This window comes from Oncorhynchus mykiss, chromosome 5, assembly GCF_013265735.2.
Source record: "Oncorhynchus mykiss isolate Arlee chromosome 5, USDA_OmykA_1.1, whole genome shotgun sequence".
NCBI classification, from domain to species: Eukaryota; Metazoa; Chordata; class Actinopteri; order Salmoniformes; family Salmonidae; genus Oncorhynchus; species Oncorhynchus mykiss.
Window position 1 is genome coordinate 85,628,104 of NC_048569.1, and position 21,794 is coordinate 85,649,897.

Below are 21,794 nucleotides of genomic sequence, written 5' to 3' on the forward strand. Positions count from 1 at the left end.
ATGCCCCGTACCGGCTGTAGAAGGGGTCCGGATATTTTAGACCAGGAGTATACTTCGGTGGTAGCCCAGGAGTATACTTCGGTGGTAGCACAGGAGCCCTGGCCGGGCTAGTTTCAAGCTAATTTGTGCTTCCTCTGGGATGGAAACGCTAGCCAGGAGTAGTCATCTGGGATTGCGGTTAGCTAGTTGTGAAGATCCAGATGAAAATGTTCAGTTTGCGGTAGGAATCCGGGGATAAAAATAACAGGTCCGTTATGCTCTGGTTAGAGTCACGTTGTTCGAACTGACGAGAGCTTTCCGAGCTGAAGGTTAGCTGATGACCGCTGGCAATGGTTTACTGACTGATAGCTGGTAGTTAGCAGGCTAGCTTCAGTTGAGGGATTCCAGATCCGAAGTAAATATAAATACTTTAGGGGGGAAAAAAAGCAGATCCACGCCACATTGGGTGAGGCGGGTTGCAGGAGAGTATTTAGATGTTGAGGTTTAACAAAATATTTTAAAGGATATGCGACGAAAAAGATGTAAAACAATATATACAAGGGACACGACAGGACAAAGACGTCTGACTGCTACGCCATCTTGGATTACATACACTATGTGTACACACATATACACACGCATACACTACATGTACACACACATACACTACATGTACACCCACATACACTACATGCACACACATACACACACATACACTACATGTACACACTCATACACTACGTGTACACACAAATACACTACATGTACACACACATACACTACATGTACACCCACATACACTACATGTACACCCACATACACTACATGCACACACATACACACACATACACTACATGTACACACTCATACACTACGTGTACACACAAATACACTACATGTACACACACGTACACTACACGTACACACAGTACAGGTACACACACACATATACTACACACACACACCACATGTACACACACAGACAATGCAAACACACCCACATACGCATTCCACACACAAATACATCTCACACACTCACCCATACATGTCAAACAGAGCTGACCTCCATCCCCCTCTATCCATCCTCATAGTTTCCATCTAAAACCTCATCTCTACTCTTCCTGTTGCCGTGGTGCTGCATCACTGTGACTGTGTCTAGACTTGACAGTTCATGCAGCTTTAGTATTCTGATCATAGAGTTCTGATCATGGAATTCTGAACACGTCATGCATCCACACCTCCATTTAAATTTGTCTACCGGGTCCACTGTGTACGGATGCCATTTCACAAATGGTGGACTAGTCAAAATATGATTACACAACAACAACTGATGGCAGTAGCTAACTACTGCAGCCAACTAGCTAGCTAACCTCTGTAGCTAGCCAGAAAGCTAGCAAGTAATGCTAAAGAGATTGAAAATGGGTTAGCATAACTCTAGCTTATTTTCTAAATATTAGCTAGCTGGCTAGCATTTATGAGGCAAGCAAACATTCCTCACACGCTAGGAACGCATTTCCTCCAACGTTATAATGAAAAGGTGCCTCTCGGTCCCAAAACACGTTTTCTGGAGACTTGTGGGAGGAGTGATGATGACTTCGCCCACTGTATGCGCTTTCGGTAGCCTGATTGTATCCAGACAGACAAGAAATCTGCACACAATGCATCCCTGACCACCTTCTGAAGTGGTCAGCCAGATCTGAACACAATCAGACCACAAAGCTACTTTTGTGCATCTAAACCCGTGTTTTCAATGCGATCTTCGTATTCTGATAGCAGAAGTCGCATGTAAATGTCAAGTGTAGACAAGACCTGTGTCACTGCCTCCACCCATACTAGTCTCCATCCCAGGGAAAATGGGATATGCAAAAAAACACATTTCACACCACATACTTGTACATGTGTAAAACAGGACAAATAGGGGGGAGAAATTGCCCTCTTTGACAGCTTTTGTTTTTACTGCTTTGGCACTGATACCAGCATCACAGTGAAACCTAATGGATACGTCCATACTGTTAATGCAACACAAACACTGTTCTATAGATCAAAATGGATGCCACCACTACAGAGTTGAAACTATACATTACCTGTACTATACTGGAGATGAGTCCCTCCAAAATCCTCTTTAACCAGCGGTTGAATTCCCTACACTGCACAAAACTGGCAAAGTGGCAAAGTGAGATCAGATTGCCCACTGAGATTACAACTAACAGTGGACTGTGTATTATGTCTGTGTTTGTATCCAGTCAGAGACATTGTGGGGCTGAGAGAGGGCCAGAGACAGACACAGCCTTAGTTAATAGGCAACGTGGGAGCAGCTGATTTAGTTATGGAGGGAAGAGATGAATAAAACATGACCAAAATAAGTCACTCCAACTTCCCTCAAGGCATCCCCCTCTTCTTTACCCCTCCCTCCCCTTCTTTACCCCATCCCTACAGCTCTCCCTCCTCAAAACCGGAAGTAGGGAAGGAGCGGAGCAGATGTCCATATCAACAGGAAATGGAGGACACTCAGGGGAAAGGAGGAGGAGAGGAGAGAGACAGAACATTGTAGTAAGAGTCAAAACAGATATTCTCAGATGGAATAGGCTGGCACAAGCTGGTTGCCTCTGGACTCTGGCATGGCAGTGACAGGATGGCAGAGCTGCGGGCAGAATCACGGCTGGCATTGTTTGGGTTCTAATCGAGGCTAAAAGTCTGTATACTGGTAGAGATTGTAATGAGTTATTTGGGCTCTACATATTTCTGAGATCCTGTCTAGACTTTCTGAGTTCGAGCAAATAGGAGTCCCAGAGGCCAGTGATGTAACACGCAGGACAGTGACTCAACAAAATAGAGGCCTGAGCTGGCTGCCATCCTGGGTCACTGGGATCACAGGCTAAGCTCTCCCTTCTCGCTCCCTCTCTCCCATTCTCTCTCTGTTTCTCTCTCTCCCTGCCGCTCTCCCTCACCTCCTCTCACACTATCCGTCCCGTCTCCCTCTTTTATGCTCATACTCTGTTTATCTCTAAGCTTTCTGACTGATTACCTATGTCCCGTCATCTCTCTTCCTCTGTTTACCCATCTTTTCCTGACACGCCATTTCTTGCTCTGTGTTGTCTCTCTCCCTCCAATCCTACAGCTATCCCCTGTATATAGCCTCGTCATTGTTATGTCATTTTCTTGTGTTACTTATATATTTTTTTAAAGTACCTTAGTTTATTATGTAAATATTTTCTTAACTCTATTTCTTGAACTGCGTTGTTGGTTAAGGGCTTATAAGTAATCATTTCACGGTAAGGTGTACACCTGTTGTATTCGGTGTATGTGATAAATAACATTTCATTTGATATTTCTCTCTCTTTTTCACTCGGCTCTGTTCTTGGTGGTTTTGGTATTCTCTCACTGCTGTCAGAGACAGTATAATCATCAGGAGTTTCTGCGGTGTATATGTGTGCGTGTGTTTGTGTGTATTGTGTGCGAGTGCATGCTTGCGCGCGTGTGTGTGTCTGAGAAGAGAGAAAGAGAGACCTAATCCAGGTCACATGTTCAAGAAGGCTCTAACACACACACAGACAGATGAACAGACTAGAGAGAGAGACAGCGATACAAAATATAAGGAGACTGACAGACAAACAGCTAAAAAGACAGAGAAAGAAAGTCTGGAAGGCAAACAGACTGACATACTGTAAATAACCAGCCTGACAATCCATACGGAAGCCTGCGTCACAGGCACATGTCAACTTAATGGGCTTTTAAATAATTATCTTCCTGTCACGTGACTAATAAGGCATTTACTTTTCCTGTTTGTCTGTGAGAGGAACCCCTACTACCGTTAACACCCTAGCAGGCAGACAGGCTAGCCCGTCAGTCTGGAGAAGCTCTGCCTCTAAGTAGCTCAACACAGTGACCAGGGCCTGTCCAGTAACACATAGGTCTGTGACAACACCAGTATCGCTATATTTTTTCCACGGCAAAAATAAAAACATGAAGCAGACCAAACTCTTTGGTCCTTTAAAAACTTTCTGCATGTAAAATATAGTGTGCTATAGGTTAGAAAATAAATACATTTGACTCTGGAAGACAACATAATGATGCTTGTTTCCAACATTAGAGCCATTTTCCTAAAGAAGTTAAATCAGCTTAGTTTTTTGTTTACTTACCACGATACTAACGAGCATCGCGATACTGGTATCGTCCCGGACCTAGAGACAGGGGGATAGTAAATCTCTCACAACGCAATGCTCATTAAGAACCAAGGATGAATTAAAAGACTACTTTGTTGTTTTTAACTACAATGTCATGTTTATGGTGTGATTTATAGATGTGTAATGGATGCTTTATGTATAGTTCATGTAAATTGTTACCTTTGGTTTTAGTCATGTATTGTTGTATGGTTCAGGATGAAAGTGTGCAGGGTTGGTGCTGCAGCTGAGGTTAGTGCCAACCGAACAGACTAGGGAGGGAGAACCCTGTTAACCACGGTAACAGGGGCGGGTCCTGTAGAGTAATGCTAGGATGGGACCTAGCATAGACCTACAACTAGTCACAGGAAACAACACAACTATTTAAACATCTATTTAAAGCATCCTTCCTAAATCCTAGTCTTGTCCTGATGCCAACCCTGGTGTTAGCCTAAGGTGATAGCCCTGGTGTTAGCCTAAGGTATTAGCCCTGGTGTTTTAGACCTAGCTGAAGCCTTTTTGGGACCACCTGGGCCTCTCCCATTCAGTCACAGCTTCAACTATATTAAAACTTTTAAAGCCATACTATTGACCTCTTCTTGGAAACATAGCATTAGGAGGTTACCCAGGGCTAAAGCTCCCAAGAATGGGCCTCCCTCTGGGCTCTTATTCCTAGAGCTACCATATCCTGTGGGCATTTCAAGATCTGCCTGTACGGTTAACTGTGTAGTCCCTGTCTATCAACCTTAACAGGACTTAATAATACCATAATAAGCACTGTGATTATGATTATGTGATAAGTCTTGTTCCTCCATAACAATACCAGGAACCTACAGTGCAGCCACCTATTCCAGTGTTTCCCAACCCTTTCCTTGATAACCTCCAACCACTTCCACGTATTTGATCTAGTCCAGTACTAGAACGCCTGATTCAACATAGTCAACTGATCAGGGAGTTTTTCCTAGCCACCGTGCTTCTACACCTGCATTGCTTGCTGTTTGGGGTTTTAGGCTGGGTTTCTGTACAGCACTTTGAGATATCAGCTGATGTAAGAAGGGCAATATAAATTAATTTGATTTGATCTGATCAAGCTCTTGGGGCTAGTATCAGGTGTCCTGCTAGTACTGGAATATATTCAATGTAAGACTGTCAGTGGCTGGGGTCTCAGGAGTTTTAAAAGGTCCAATGCAGATGTTTCTATCTCGATACCAAATATTTTGCTGGGTAATAATTTTAAGTACCTTACTGTGATTGTTGTCAATTTAAAATGATCCAAAATAGTTTCTTAGCAAAGAGCAATTTCTCAAGCAAGAATTTTTCTAGAACTGTCTGGGAGTGGAAAGCTGAAAACTAGCTGTTATTGGCGGAGAGGTATGGAAGTCTTTCTTACAGGTCTATTAACCAATTTACCACCTGGTGATGTCACCAGGCATGCCAAAACTCCATCCCACCAAAACTGGCTGAAATATCAGGCGGTCTTTTCAAACAGCTCTTATACTAAAAAGGGCATTATCATCATTTTCACAATTTCACAGTATTATTCCAACCTCATAGTGTGGAAGTATATATAAAAACACAGGCAAATCATGTTTTTGACTGCACTGGGCCTTTAAGGAGAGGTCTGGGGATCACTTCCTATTCAAGATTAGGACCATACCTCCACATCTATCCCTGACAGCTAAACTGGGTGTTTCCTCTGTAGAGATAAAACTGTTGATGGTTTCCAGTATAGTACCATTACCATACCTGGTCCTCCTAGAAATGGGATTTTAAACAGCACTGCTAGTGCAGGGATTAGCATCCACTTTTACACCTGACAGTCAGTAATCCAGCATCACAGAGCCACGCTAAAGAGGCGCTATCATGGAGGGCTATTTAAAGACACACGGCACACTGTGACTGTCGCTTTCCTCCCTATGCAACCTCCAACCCCAACCCATACCTAACATTGCCTAACACCTCTCCCTTGACACGTGCTGGTAGATGCCTCTGCCGGAGCTGAACTCTAGCTAGCTAGCGTAGCATAGCCTCAGCTCTGACGAATAGACATACATAACTAAATAGCATGACATGAACTTTGGAGTGAATACATAGCCTCACACTCTGTTGTTCAGATGCAATACATTTAATAATAACCAACATTTTGACAGCAAAAGGCCTTCATCAGATGTCAGTTTTTTTTGGCGTATGTACAGGATACACCAACAAAATGCTTACTTGAGGTTCCTTCTCCACAATGCAACAACAATAAGAAATAATAAAAGATAAGAATACCAACATAAAGCAAATGCCTTAATAGAATATAATAAATATTTTAGCATAGGTATAATACAGAAAGGCACAATTTATAGTCCAAAATGTACACATGTTTTGGGGAAGAAAGGATTGGGGGGCAAGCATTTAAATTGGTGGATGGCATGCACCCAGTTGAGAAGAGGAAGGAAACAAGGAAGGAAGGAAGGGACGGGTGGGACGGATGGATCACATAGTCACTGGTGGCTGTAGGACATGTCTGATAACCTATAGCTTTTGTGCGTATTTAACATCTCATCAGCCACTGTCAATGGACTGAGGAAGTGAGGAGCTTTGACTGGGTTGTTGATGACCATTCAGAAAGCGTCACATCATGTGACCCGTCCAGAGGTTATGATGAGGGACCAAGAGTAACACCATTATGACACACTGATTGAGACAGACACAAAGCACATGATGGATGTACATGCATTATCTCACAAAACACACACACAAAAACACACTAAATCGCTATCTATAGGGTTGTCAGAACTCAGTATGAGAGTCAGAATTGCCTGGGCAATCATAACCTGGTCAGTGATTGTGTTGTATTGAATGTCAGCATCAGAGAATCAGGGGTCCTATCCATGTTCAAACATCATGGGGTTTTTACTGATGGGTGTTCCACCCGACTCAATGCTGCCGTCATGAGACAATGCTGTCCCTGCCCCCTCCAGTCCTTTGATGTGGACTCCGGAGCAGGTGCCAAAGAAATTACAAGAACAGGAACATTTCCTCAGAACACGGAACATTGACTTGATTGGGAATAACCATTCTAGTACTTCTATTTCTATGGCAGAAGTCAAGCCAACAACCTTAACAGCCGGGACTGGCGACCAGAGATAACTGGGGGCGACCGGGGATGACTGACGGCACAGACACACAGGAAGGATCAGAGCCAGAGCCAACCGATGGTTAACGACATGTTTCTAGGATAAAAAAGAAAATAGTGTAGCTGCATAAACTATCACCAACACAATACATTTATTAATCACCTTTTCAACAGCAAGCGGCCTTCACAGGGTACTGACGGTCTGGGTGTTCATATTACTGTACTACTACAGAGGGGAACGTCAGGGTACTGACGGTCTGGGTGTTCATATTACTGTACTACTACAGAGGGGAACGTCAGGGTACTGACGGTCTGGGTGTTCATATTACTGTACTACTACAGAGGGGAACGTCAGGGTACTGACGGTCTGGGTGTTCATATTACTGTACTACTACAGAGGGGAACGTCAGGGTACTGACGGTCAGGGTGTTCATATTACTGTACTACTACAGAGGGGAATGTCAGGGTACTGACGGTCTGGGTGTTCATATTACTGTACTACTACAGAGGGGAACGTCAGGGTACTGACGGTCTGGGTGTTCATATTACTGTACTACTACAGAGGGGAACGTCAGGGTACTGACGGTCTGGGTGTTCATATTACTGTACTACTACAGACGGGAACATCAGGGTACTGACGGTCTGGGTGTTCATATTACTGTACTACTACAGAGGGGAATGTCAGGGTACTGACGGTCTGGGTGTTCATATTACTGTACTACTACAGACAGGAACGTCAGGGTACTGACGGTCTGGGTGTTCATATTACTGTACTACTACAGAGGGGAACGTCAGGGTACTGACGGTCTGGGTGTTCATATTACTGTACTACTACAGAGGGGAACGTCAGGGTACTGACGGTCTGGGTGTTCATATTACTGTACTACTACAGAGGGGAGCGTCAGGGTACTGACGGTCCTGGGTGTTCATATTACTGTACTACTACAGAGGGGAACGTCAGGGTACTGACGGTCTGGGTGTTCATATTACTGTACTACTACAGACGGGAACGTCAGGGTACTGACGGTCTGGGTGTTCATATTACTGTACTACTACAGACGGGAACGTCAGGGTACTGACGGTCTGGGTGTTCATATTACTGTACTACTACAGAGGGGAATGTCAGGGTACTGACGGTCTGGGTGTTCATATTACTGTACTACTACAGACAGGAACGTCAGGGTACTGACGGTCTGGGTGTTCATATTACTGTACTACTACAGAGGGGAACGTCAGGGTACTGACGGTCTGGGTGTTCATATTACTGTACTACTACAGAGGGGAACGTCAGGGTACTGACGGTCTGGGTGTTCATATTACTGTACTACTACAGAGGGGAACGTCAGGGTACTGACGGTCTGGGTGTTCATATTACTGTACTACTACAGAGGGGAACGTCAGGGTACTGACGGTCTGGGTGTTCATATTACTGTACTACTACAGAGGGGAACGTCAGGGTACTGACGGTCTGGGTGTTCATATTACTGTACTACTACAGACGGGAACGTCAGGGTACTGACGGTCTGGGTGTTCATATTACTGTACTACTACAGACGGGAACGTCAGGGTACTGACGGTCTGGGTGTTCATATTACTGTACTACTACAGAGGGGAACGTCAGGGTACTGACGGTCTGGGTGTTCATATTACTGTACTACTACAGAGGGGAACGTCAGGGTACTGACGGTCTGGGTGTTCATATTACTGTACTACTACAGACGGGAACGTCAGGGTACTGACGGTCTGGGTGTTCATATTACTGTACTACTACAGAGGGGAACGTCAGGGTACTGACGGTCTGGGTGTTCATATTACTGTACTACTACAGACGGGAACGTCAGGGTACTGACGGTCTGGGTGTTCATATTACTGTACTACTACAGACGGGAACGTCAGGGTACTGACGGTCAGGGTGTTCATATTACTGTACTACTACAGAGGGGAACGTCAGGGTACTGACGGTCTGGGTGTTCATATTACTGTACTACTACAGAGGGGAACATCAGGGTACTGACGGTCTGGGTGTTCATATTACTGTACTACTACAGAGGGGAACGTCAGGGTACTGACGGTCTGGGTGTTCATATTACTGTACTAATACAGAGGGGAACGTCAGGGTACTGACGGTCTGGGTGTTCATATTACTGTACTACTACAGAGGGGAACGTCAGGGTACTGACGGTCTGGGTGTTCATATTACTGTACTACTACAGAGGGGAACGTCAGGGTACTGACGGTCTGGGTGTTCATATTACTGTACTAATACAGAGGGGAACGTCAGGGTACTGACGGTCTGGGTGTTCATATTACTGTACTACTACAGACGGGAACGTCAGGGTACTGACGGTCTGGGTGTTCATATTACTGTACTACTACAGACGGGAACGTCAGGGTACTGACGGTCTGGGTGTTCATATTACTGTACTACTACAGACAGGAACGTCAGGGTACTGACGGTCTGGGTGTTCATATTACTGTACTACTACAGACGGGAACGTCAGGGTACTGACGGTCTGGGTGTTCATATTACTGTACTACTACAGACGGGAACGTCAGGGTTCTGACGGTCTGGGTGTTCATATTATTGTACTACTACAGAGGGGAACGTCAGGGTTCTGACGGTCTGGGTGTTCATATACCCAACACACTGGGCTAACTAGGTCTGAATGATGCCATTATCATGCTTAAATAAAGATAAATGAGCAGTAATATTGTCAAAATCAATATAAATATAAATATAAGATAAGTCCATAGAATCAGAATGGCTTAAGAGACTAGATAATATTTCTACAGATAAGTCACTGTTACAAATAGAGGATGAATTTTTATAATAGATAATGGATTATATGAACAAATCGGAGCAGGTAGAATAAATGTATTAAATGAATCTTGTGTTTACAGAATGCATAAATAACACTTCTCTCTCTCCATCACTGCAGACTGATTATGTCATCAACATAAAGGGCCATACATGCGTTTAAGAACAGACAGAATGTAATGTGTGTTTTCTACACAAGGTGACTGTGACAGATCAATCTGTCCACAGCATGTACACATGAACTAACGCAGCTATACCTAAAGTTGAAAATGGCCTTCAAACACAACGCGAGCGACTGGCCGCGCATATACATGCTACAGCAGAAAACACTGTGTTAACCGTGTGTGTGTGTATGCGTGCGTGTGTCGCTCCATACAAATAGAATTTATACAAGCTAGCCAGCTGGACCATAAGCCCTTCTGCACAATAAAACCAAATAATCTTTATGACGGGAAGGGAAGAGGGGGAGAGAGAAAAAACACACCGTGTTCAATTTGCTGGGCCATTGTGTTGGCATGGTAGGGAGAGACATTCTCAACGGTGGCTGTGCCCTTCCCACTGAATGACATGCAAGATCACTGGAATGCATGCACTCAAAATAGCAGGGCAGCTTATGACATTTGAAACTGCCAAACCAACACACGCACACGCACGCGCACACGCACACACACACACACACTGCTAGCAGATGAGACACCGTTGAGGAGGCAGATAAATAAATAGAGAATCAATGAAAATGTGTCCTACCTTCCATCATGATTGCAGATTTGCATTCCTCTATCTCCAAGGAGCCTGAAAAGAAAGCAGGAGGGGGAGAGAAGCCCCTGGTTAGCAAATGATAAACTAGAACACAAAGCCTAGTGCCACGGATAACACCCAGCCTCAAACACCCCCACACGTCGTCTGTCAACTGGCCCAGGGTCCATGCACCGTGGCTGGGCAGAGAGGTGGGGCTGGCTGGGCACTGTGCCGATCGGTAGCCCGAGAGAGGCAGGGGCTGGGGCTTAGGCCATAGATGCTGCTACTAACCTACACAATCAGCTGAGGATGCTGAGGAAGAAAAAAAGCTAAAAAGATTAAAAAGATTAGAAAAAGAGGGGGTAAAGAGGGAGGGACGGGGGTGGAGAGGCAGAGCGAGAGAGAAAGAGGGAGCGATGCTTGCTGAGGTCACAGCTGCTCTCAGCCAATCCCTAAGGTTCTCTGCAGAGTCACATGGCATTTAGCTTGCATCTTCTGACAGCCTGGCCCTACTAGTAACCTCTCTCTTTCCCTCCCTCACACACATTCTCACACACCCACTCACACTCAAACGTAAGCATGTTAACGCATAGAAAACACACACCCCTCCCCTGCCTACCCCGTGACGCTGAAGTATCTGGACTCTGCTGGGCGAATGAGATTAATGATTTGCTCGTTGCCAGAATAACGAGCAGGTTGCAGTAAATTGACAGCCCATGTTAAGGACACACTCCCCAACACACTAACCCCCTGATTTTGGTTACAGAATATATGCATTTCCTCTCCTAGCTGGTATATACATTTTTTCTGTAGGTTAACAGTATTTTAAAATCTCTATTTTCACAGTGTTCTGCCTTCTCTCTGCTACTCCCTCCCACTGTTTTTGCTCTGCCTGCTGGCTCAGTATGACTGCTCTCCCTCTCTGCCTCTCTCTATCCTTCCATTCCTCCCAACCACCCTCTCTCTGACCCTCCCTTACTCTCTCCCTCTCCACTGCCACTGGGGATAATAATAAATCATTGTGACTTCAGGGAGGCTGACGCTGTGTACAGCTGCCCCTCAGACTCAGCCCAACAGTTGAAGGAGCTACCGCTGCTACCACTACAACCGTTATGCTACTACTTCTACCACTGCTGAAACCGTTCAGCTACTACTACTACTACTACTGTTCTGCAACTACTACTACTACCACTACTAATACCACCGCTACTGTTCTGCTGCTACTACTACTCCTACCACTACTGTTCTCCTACTAGTAGCACTGCTACCGTTCTGCTACTTCTACTACTACAACTACTACCGCTGCTACCGTTCTGCTGCTGCTACTACCACTGCTACCATTCTTCTGCTGCTACTTCTACTACCGTTCAACTACTACTGCTGCTCCCGCTGCTACCGTTCTGCTGCTACCGTTCTGCTGCTGCTACTACTACTGCTACCATTCTGCTGCTGCTACTTCTACTACCGCTCAACTACTACTACTACTGCTGCTACCGTTCTGCTGCTACTGCTGCTACCGCTGCTAACGTTCTGCTACTACTACAGCTGCTACCGTTCTGCTGCTGCTACTACTAACACTGCTACCGTTCTGCTGCTGCTACTACTAACACTGCTACCGTTCTGCAGCTAGTACTACTACAGCTGCTACCGTTCTGCTGCAGCTGCTACTGCCACTGCTACCGTTATGCTGCTGCTACTACTGCTGCTACCGTTCTGCTGCTGCTACTACTACTACTACTACTACTACTACTACTACTACTACTACTACTACTACCGTTCTGCTGCTTCTACTACCACTGCTACCGTTCTGCTGCTGCTACTATCATTCTGCTACCGTTCTGCTCTACTACTACCACTGCTACCATTCTGCTGCTGCTACTACTACTACCACCGTTCTACCACTGCTACCGTTCTGCTGCTACTACTGCTACCGTTCTGCTGCAGCTTCTACTACTACCACCGTTCTGTTGCTGCTACTACCACTGCTACAATTCAGCTGCTACTAATACCACTGCTACCGTTCTGCTGCTACTACTGCTGCTTCTACTACTACTACTACTACTACTACTACCACCGTTCTGCTGCTACTGCTACCACCATTCTGCTGCTACTACTGCTGCTACCGTTCTGCTGCTACTACTGCTGCTACCATTCTGCTGCTGCTACTATCGCTGCTACCGTTCTGCTGCTACTTCTGCTACTGCTGCTACTGTTCTGCTGCTACTATCGCTGCTACTGTTCTGCTGCTACTGCCGCTGCTACCGTTCTGCTGCTACTATCGCTGCTACTGTTCTGCTGCTACTACTGCTGCTACCATTCTGCTGCTGCTACTACTACTACTACTACTACCGTTCTGCTGCTATGACTACTACTACTACCGTTCTGCTGCTGCTACTACCACTGCAACCATTCTGCTACTACTACCACTGCTACCGTTCTGCTGCTGCAACCACTGCTACTGTTCTGCTGCTTCTACTACCACTTCTACCGTTCTGCTGCTACTACCACTGCAACCATTCTGCTACTACTACCACTGCTACCGTTCTGCTGCTGCAACCACTGCTACTGTTCTGCTGCTTCTACTACCACTTCTACCGTTCTGCTGCTACTACCACTGCTACCATTCTGCTGCTGCTACTTCTACTACCGCTCAACTACTACTACTACTACTGCTGCTACCGTTCTGCTGCTACTGCTGCTACCGCTGCTAACGTTCTGCTGCTACTACAGCTGCTACCGTTCTGCAGCTGCTACTACAAACACTGCTACTGTTCTGATGATGCTACCACTACCACTGCTACCATTCTGCTGCTGCTACCGCTGCTACTGTTCTGCTGCTGCTACCACCACTGCTACCGTTCTGCTGCTAGTACTACTGTTCTGCTGCTGCTACTACTACTGCTGCTACCGTTCTGCTGCAGCTACTACTACTGCTGCTACCGTTCTGCTGCTGCTACTACTACTGCTACCGTTCTACTGCTGCTACTACCACTGCTACCGTTCTGCTGCTGCTACTACTACCACTGCTACCGTTCTGCTGCTGCTACTACTACCGCTGCTACCGTTCTGCTGCTACTACTACCGCTTCTACTGCTACTACTACCGCTTCTACTGCTACTACTACCGCTGCTACGGTTTTGCTGCTGCTACTATTACCACTGCTACTGCTACTACTACCACTGCTACCGTTCTGCTGCTACTACTACCACTTATACAAATATTCTGCTGCTACTACTACTACCGTCCTGCTGCTACTACTACTGCTGCTACCGTTCTACTGCTGCTACTACTAAATCAAATCAAATTTTATTTGTCACATACACATGGTTAGCAGATGTTAATGCGAGTGTAGGGAAATGCTTGTGCTTCTAGTTCCGACAATGCAGTAATAACCAACGAGTAATCTAGCTAACAATTCCAAAACTACTACCTTATACACACAAGTGTAAAGGGATAAAGAATATGTACATAAAGATATATGAATGAGTGATGGTACAGAGCGGCATAGGCAAGATACAGTAGATGGTATCGAGTACAGTATATACATATGAGATGCGTATGTAAACAAAGTGGCATAGTTTAAAGTGGCTAGTGATACATGTATTACATAAAGATGCAGTAGATGATATAGAGTACAGTATATACGTATACATATGAGATAAATAATGTAGGATATGTAAACATTATATTAAGTAGCATTGTTTAAAGTGGCTAGTGATATATTTTACATCAATTCCCATCAATTCCCATTATTAAAGTGGCTGGAGTTGAGTCAGTGTGTTGGCAGCAGCCACTCAATGTTAGTGGTGGCTGTTTAACAGTCTGATGGCCTTGAGATAGAAGCTGTTTTTCAGTCTCTCGGTCCCAGCTTTGATGCACCTGTACTGACCTCGCCTTCTGGATGATAGCGGGGTGAACAGGCAGTGGCTCGGGTGGTTGTTGTCCTTGATGATCTTTATGGCCTTTGTGACGACCCTCCCACTCTGTCTGCCGTATTCTGTCTTTGTTCTTGTTTCCTTAGTAGGATGCCGGTGGGCGGAGTTGGGAGGGTCGTCAGCTTCATGGGAAACACCCGGGCCAGGTTTCTCTCAGGATAAATAGACCTCTTCCACATTCATGGAAGAGACTCTCTCCATGCAGACACTTTGATTGTTTTTTGTTGTGTTTCTTGGTGGCCTTTTGTTTGGTTGCTTTGGCACCTTTCAACACCCTGCATTATCACATTCATGCATGCAAAACACTCACTTACACTACTGATTACACACACCATTGTATATTTTCCTTAGTTGCTTTAGTTAATAAATATATATTTTGTTACTCCTTATCTCCACGTTGTCTCCCTTTGTTACGGGCTTTGAGCCGGTTCGTGACACCTTCCTGTGACATCGGGTGGTGTAGGTGTCCTGGAGGGCAGGTAGTTTGCCCCCGGTAATGCGTTGTGCAGACCTCACTACCCTCTGGAGAGCCTTACGGTTGTGGGCGGAGCAGTTGCCGTACCAGGCTGTGATACAGCCCGACAGGATGCTCTCGATTGTGCATCTGTAGAAGTTTGTGAGTGCTTTTGGTGACAAGCCAAATTTCTTCAGCCTCCTGAGGTTGAAGAGGCCCTCACCTCCTCCCTGTAGGCCGTCTCGTCGTTGTTGGTAATCAAGCCTACCACTGTTGTGTCGTCCGCAAACTTGATAATTGAGTTGGAGGTGTGCGTGGCCACGCAGTCGTGGGTGAACAGGGAGTTTTCTTTTTGAAATCCGTGATTGACTGTAGATCCTACCACATACCTCGTGTCTGCGCCGTTGAATTGCGATTCTACTTTGTCTCCCTGATGTCCCTCTGGAATGCTACCCTTTCTCGGATTTCATCAACCTTGTCTAGAGACTGGACATTGGCGGGTAACCTGTTTTCCCCATTTTGGTTGTGGGTGTTTGTTTTCTGTTTTGTGTCTGCACCAGACAGAACTGTTTCGGTTTCATTTCGGTCCCTTGTTGTTTTTGTCATTCAGTGTTCTGTTCTATTAAATAATCATGAACACTTACCACGCTGCGCTTTGGTCCGATCCTTCCTGTGGGGGCGAGCTTTAGTTAATAAATATATATTTTGTTACTCCTTATCTCCACGTTGTCTCCCTTTGTTACGGGCTTTGAGTCGGTTCGTGGCACCTTCCTGTGACATCGGGTGGTTTAGGTGTCCTGAAGAGCCGCCCGTCTGTCCTGGGAGGAGATACTGGACGGCAAGGGACCCTGGGCACCAGGCTGTCTCTCCGTCTCCTCCCTCCAGGTTCTCTCTCCAGGCCAGAGCCGCCCGTCAGTCCGGAGCTGCCAGAGCCGCCCGTCTGTCCTGAGCTGCCAGAGCCGCCCGTCTGTCCTGAGCTGCCAGAGCCGCCCGTCTGTCCTGAGCTGCCAGAGCCGCCCGTCTGTCCTGAGCTGCCAGAGCCGCCCGTCTGTCCTGAGCTGCCAGAGCCGCCCGTCTGTCCTGAGCTGCCAGAGCCGCCCGTCTGTCCTGAGCTGCCAGAGCCGCCCGTCTGTCCTGAGCAGCCAGAGCCGCCCGTCTGTCCTGAGCAGCCAGAGCCGCCCGTCTGTCCTGAGCTGCCAGAGCCGCCCGTCTGTCCTGAGCTGACAGAGCCGCCCGTCTGTCCTGAGCTGACAGAGCCGCCCGTCTGTCCTGAGCTGACAGAGCCGCCCGTCTGTCCTGAGCTGCCAGAGCCGCCCGTCTGTCCTGAGCTGCCAGAGCCGCCCGTCTGTCCTGAGCTGCCAGAGCCGCCCATCTGTCCTGAGCAGCCAGAGCCGCCCGTCTGTCCTGAGCTGACAGAGCCACCCGTCTGTCCTGAGCTGACAGAGCCGCCCGTCTGTCCTGAGCTGCCAGAGCCGCCCGTCTGTCCTGAGCTGCCAGAGCCGCCCGTCTGTCCTGAGCTGACAGAGCCGCCCGTCTGTCCTGAGCTGCCAGAGCCGCCCGTCTGTCCTGAGCTGCCAGAGCCGCCCGTCTGTCCTGAGCTGCCAGAGCCGCCCGTCTGTCCTGAGCTGCCAGAGCCGCCCGTCTGTCCTGAGCGACAGAGCCGCCCGTCTGTCCTGAGCTGACAGAGCCGCCCGTCTGTCCTGAGCTGACAGAGCCGCCCGTATGTCCTGAGCTGACAGAGCCGCCCGTCTGTCCTGAGCTGCCAGAGCCGTACGTCTGTCCTGAGCTGACGGAGCCGCCCGTCTGTCCTGAGCTGCCGGAGCCGACCGTCAGTCAGGAGCTGCCGGAGCCGACCGTCAGTCAGGAGCTGCCGGAGTCGCCCTTCACTACGGCGCTGCCGGAGTCTCCCATCTATTCGGGGCCCGCTGCAAGGATCCTCAGTCCGAGGTCGGCGGCGAAGGTCACCGCTCCAAAGGCACCACTTAAGCGGGCAAAGACTATGGTGGAGTGGGGTCCACGTCCTGCGCCAGAGCCACCACCACAGAGCCCTCCCCTATAGGTTCAGGTTTTGCGGCCAGAGTCCGCACCTTTGGGGGGGGTACTGTCACATTCTGACCTTAGTTCCTTTTTTATGTCTTTGTGTTAGGTTGGTCAGGGCGTGAGTTGGGGTGGGTAGTCTATGCCCTTTTTCTATGTTGGTATATTTCTATGTGTTTGGCCTAGTATGGTTCTCAATCAGAGGCAGGTGTTGTTCATTGTCTCTGATTGAGAATCATACTTAGGTAGCCTGTTTTCCCCATTTTGGTTGTGGGTGTTTGTTTTCTGTTTTGTGTCTGCACCAGACAGAACTGTTTCGGTTTCATTTCGGTCTCTTGTTGTTTTTGTCATTCAGTGTTCTGTTCTATTAAATAATCATGAACACTCACCACGCTGCGCTTTGGTCCTCACCTTCTTCCACCAAAGAAAACCGTTACAGCTAGCTATGGTTTGGGTCAAATAGTAGCTTCTTGATTTCATAAATCTTTTTAAAATAACCAGTGGTGTCTAGTGGAGGCCATTTGCAACCAAAATAAATGTTATGTCTCATTATTTCAATACACAAGATAGAATGAACGTGCAATCGTCAACCATCGAGAATTTAACCTCAGCGATTATTGAGCTTGGATGCTGCAATTGGACGTGACGTAACGCGAGCGCAGCAAGGGCAGTATAGCAGCTTCATTGATTTCAAAGTAAGCATTCCCTCAATTGTTGATGGCTGACGGCAATGTCGGACGCCCGATGGCTATAGTGTAGCAGGGCCGTAATGGAGCAAAAACAAAGAGTGAAAGAGAGCGATGGGGGAGAAAGAGAGAGAGATGGGGGAGAAAGAGAGAGATGGGGAGAAAGAGAGAGCGAGAGGATGTTTATGTTTCTGGCTGTGGAGCAGAGACTGAGCTGCAGGACAGATTGACAATTAGCCTAGCACTGCTGAGGTCTCCATAACAACAGAGCTACTGTAGTAATACAAATAGTATTACACAACAAATGATTAACTCACTTGCAGCTGCAGAATATAGTAAATCTATAAATGATAGGATTTAATTACAGATGTAAGCTAGGTTTATTGAAACAGGAAAACATAATGAGAGACACATGCTGTCACACTTTAAAATTAGCCAGTCCTGTGCTTCCTTATGCACAATGCATTCTCCCCAGTCATGCTCAGGTCCATGTGAAATGCTCTCTCTCTCCCTCCCTTTTCCTCCCTTGCCAAATTCATTGCTTGCACCTCTCCCCCTCATTAAGCCATTGCATGCTCCCTCCCCCTGTACAATTAACAGCCAGCAAATGATTCCTGAGAGGAGTCCCCTACTATATCTGTCCCTCCCTCCCCCCTAGCTCTGCCAGACAAGGTCGCTTCTCTCCTCCACTGCCCCCCAGTGCTCAGGAGATTAAGCCGCCAGCCAGTGAAAAGTGAGGAGAAGGGGGGAGAGAGTGAAGGGAGAATTGTCTAAATAACACCTGAAGCTCTAAGCCATGTTATGATTGTGGATGTATAGTGGCATGGAGAGAAGAGATTAAATGCCGAAGTTCACTCTGAGAAGACTGGACACTTCCAATCAGCAATAAGGGGGCTAGGAAACTGGCACCTTAACCACCAGGGACTACTACAACATGATACAACGAAACACGCAAGACAACCGAGAGAGGGAAGAAGAGACAAGAAGAAAAGTTTTTAAAAAAGGAGATGATCATGGGGTTAAACAATAGAGGATAGGAAAGAACAGATGATGAGGGCATTAGAGGAAAAGGGTGAGTGGAGAAGAGATGAGATGGGAGGAGAGAACAGGAAAGCAGAGGGAGTGCCATAGATATCTCCATAGAGATTTAGAGCAGAAGCCTACCATTCCCTGAGCTCTACTCCAGTGTTCCAGCCATAGAAATACAATTACTAGAATGGACAAAGCCCCTCAGAACATGGCAGTCCCTGTGTCTGTTGACAGGGCTGTGAAGGAGATTTACACTGGTTAACAGAGAGGCCTGTGGAATCACTGTTGCAATAACAGCCTACACCAAGCATGCGTATTGACGCATGCTTACTCCGGCCCAGGAGAGCTACAGGCCAGGGTATGCAGGCATTTGTTCTAGCCCAGCTCTAAAACACCTGATTCAACCAATGATGGCCTAAATTGAAGAAGTAATTAATTGATTAGTTGAGTCAGGTGTTTTTTTATGTTATTTTTTAAATGTAAGTATGTATTCAGGGGAGCCCAATTGAGACCAGGGTCAAATTCACAATTATGCCCTGAGTACAAAACATTCCAAATAAAACCAAAATAATAATATATATTGATTGATTACAATCAATCAAAACAACTGCAATCCTCAATAAATTCATTAAACACCAGAGTCCTAAAATGCCCTAGCGGCAACAGGGAGTCAAGATCCAATGGTTTTGCAGGTTATACCAACAATGGGGGCACTAAAACTAAAGAAGGATTTACTTAAATTGGTAGAGAGAGACCAGAGCCACCTCAATAGTTAAGCAACCCTTTCGAACAGGTTTGGTAGCTTATTCTTTTATACCTTAGTTAGGGCTGGGCTGGTACAAAAGCCTGCATGTGCTGTTCCTCTCCGGGATGGGAGTCTGGGCCCAAGCAATAGACAGATAATGGTTCAGAGGGTTACCAGCACTCTGCTCAACTACAGTACAGTCCAATAGCCAGTAAGAGGAGCTCTGAACATAGCCAGGCCAGAAAACACACAGACAGGGAGCGAATGATAACAGGAGAGAGAGAGAAATTACTTAGAAAAGGAAGTAAGAGAGAGATATGAAGAGACAAAGCAGAGAGGAAAGAATAGGAGAGAGAAGAAAACTGGGTGATATTTGTTTTCTCACCTCATCTATCCATTGTCTAGCCCTTTCTAGTGCAGCCCTACCCTCTCTGGGACCTGGCTGTGTGACAGTGACAAACTTTATTAGCTCCTGACCCGTTTCTACTGCAGCTAGACTAGAGGATCCTTTAAGGACAGGAGCAGATCCCAGGGACACTGTTCTGTTACCTCTCTACCTCTAGCGGTAGGCCAGTAACCAAAAAGTTGCGGGTTCGAATCATATGTGAAAAATGTCAATGTGCACTTGAGCAAGGCACTTAACCCTAATTGCTTGTGTAATTCACTCTGGATAAGAGTGACTAAATGACTAAAATGTAAATGTAGAAATGTACACTGAACAAAAATATAAAACGCAACATGCAACAATTTCAAAGATTTGACTGAGTTTACAGTTCATATAAGGTTCAGTTAATTAATAAATCAGTTAATTGAAATAAATTAATTAGGCCCTAATCTATGGATTTCACATGACTGGGAATACAGAAATGCCTCTGTTGGTCACAGATACCTTTGAAAAAAAAGTTAGTGGCGTGGATCAGAAAACCAGTCAGTATCTGGTGTGACCACCATTTGCCTCATGCAGCGCGACACATCTCCTTCGCATAGAGTTGATCAGGCTGTTGATTGATCAGCCTGTAGAATGTTGTCCCACCCCTCTTCAATTGGTGTGTGAAGTTGATGGATATTGGTGGGAACTGGAACACGATGTCCTACACATCGATCCAGAGCATCCCAAACATCCTCAATGGGTGACGTGTCTGGTGAGCATGCAGGCCATGGAAGAACTGGGGTATTTTCAGCTTCCAGGAATTGTGTACAGATCCTTGCGACATGGGGCCATTCATTATCATGTTGAAACATGAGGTGATGGCGGCGGATGAATGGCACAACAATGGGCCTCAGGATCTTATCACATTCAAATTGCCATCAATAAAATGCAACTGTGTTTGTTGTCCATAGCTTATGCCTGCCAATACCATAGTCCCACCACCACAATGGGGGACTCTGTTCACAACGTTCACATCAGCAAACCGCTCGCCCACATGCACACTGTTTGCCATCTGCCCGGTACAGTTGTAACCGGGATTCATCTGTGAAGAGCACATTTCTCCATCATGCCAGTGGCCATCGAAGGTGAGCATGTGCCCACTGAAGTTGGTTACGATGCCTAACTGCAGTTAGGTTAAGATCCTGGTGAAGACAACGAGCACGCAGATGAGCTTCCCTGAGACGTTTTAGACAGTTTGTGCAGAAATTCTTCAGTTGTGCAAACCCACAGTTTCATCAGCTGTCCAGGTGGCTGGTCTCCGACAATCCCGCAGGTGAAGAAGCCGGATGTGGAGGTCCTGGGCAGGTGTGGTTGCATGTGGTCTGTGGTTGTGAGGCCGGTTGGACGTACTGCCAAATTCTCTAAAACTATGTGAGAGGCGGCTTGTGGTAGGGAACATTAAATTCTCTGGCAACAGCTCTGGTGGACATTCCTGCAGTCAGAATTCCAATTGCACACTCCCTCAAAACTTGAGACATCTGTGGCATTGTGTTGTGTGACACAACTGCACATTTTAGAGTGGCCTTTTAATATCCCCAGCACAAGGTGCACCTGTGTAATGATCATGCTGTTTAACAAGCACGTTGATATGAGAAAAACTTAATAACAAATTTGTGCACGTAATTTTGGAGAAATAAGCTTTTTGTGTATATGGAAAAT

The 21,794-nt window shown here is 46.5% G+C and overlaps 1 protein-coding gene across 1 annotated transcript in view; it reads right to left on the bottom strand.

The window, feature by feature from the left end:
- The window catches only part of sgip1a (SH3GL interacting endocytic adaptor 1a), a 121,108-nt gene that overhangs the window by 96,414 nt on the left and 2,900 nt on the right, over positions 1 to 21,794 (bottom strand). Inside the window, exon 2 of the mRNA XM_036978612.1 lies at positions 10,829 to 10,873. Coding sequence (XP_036834507.1) covers positions 10,829 to 10,873 — 45 coding nt within the window. The remainder of the gene's footprint in view (positions 1 to 10,828; positions 10,874 to 21,794) is intronic.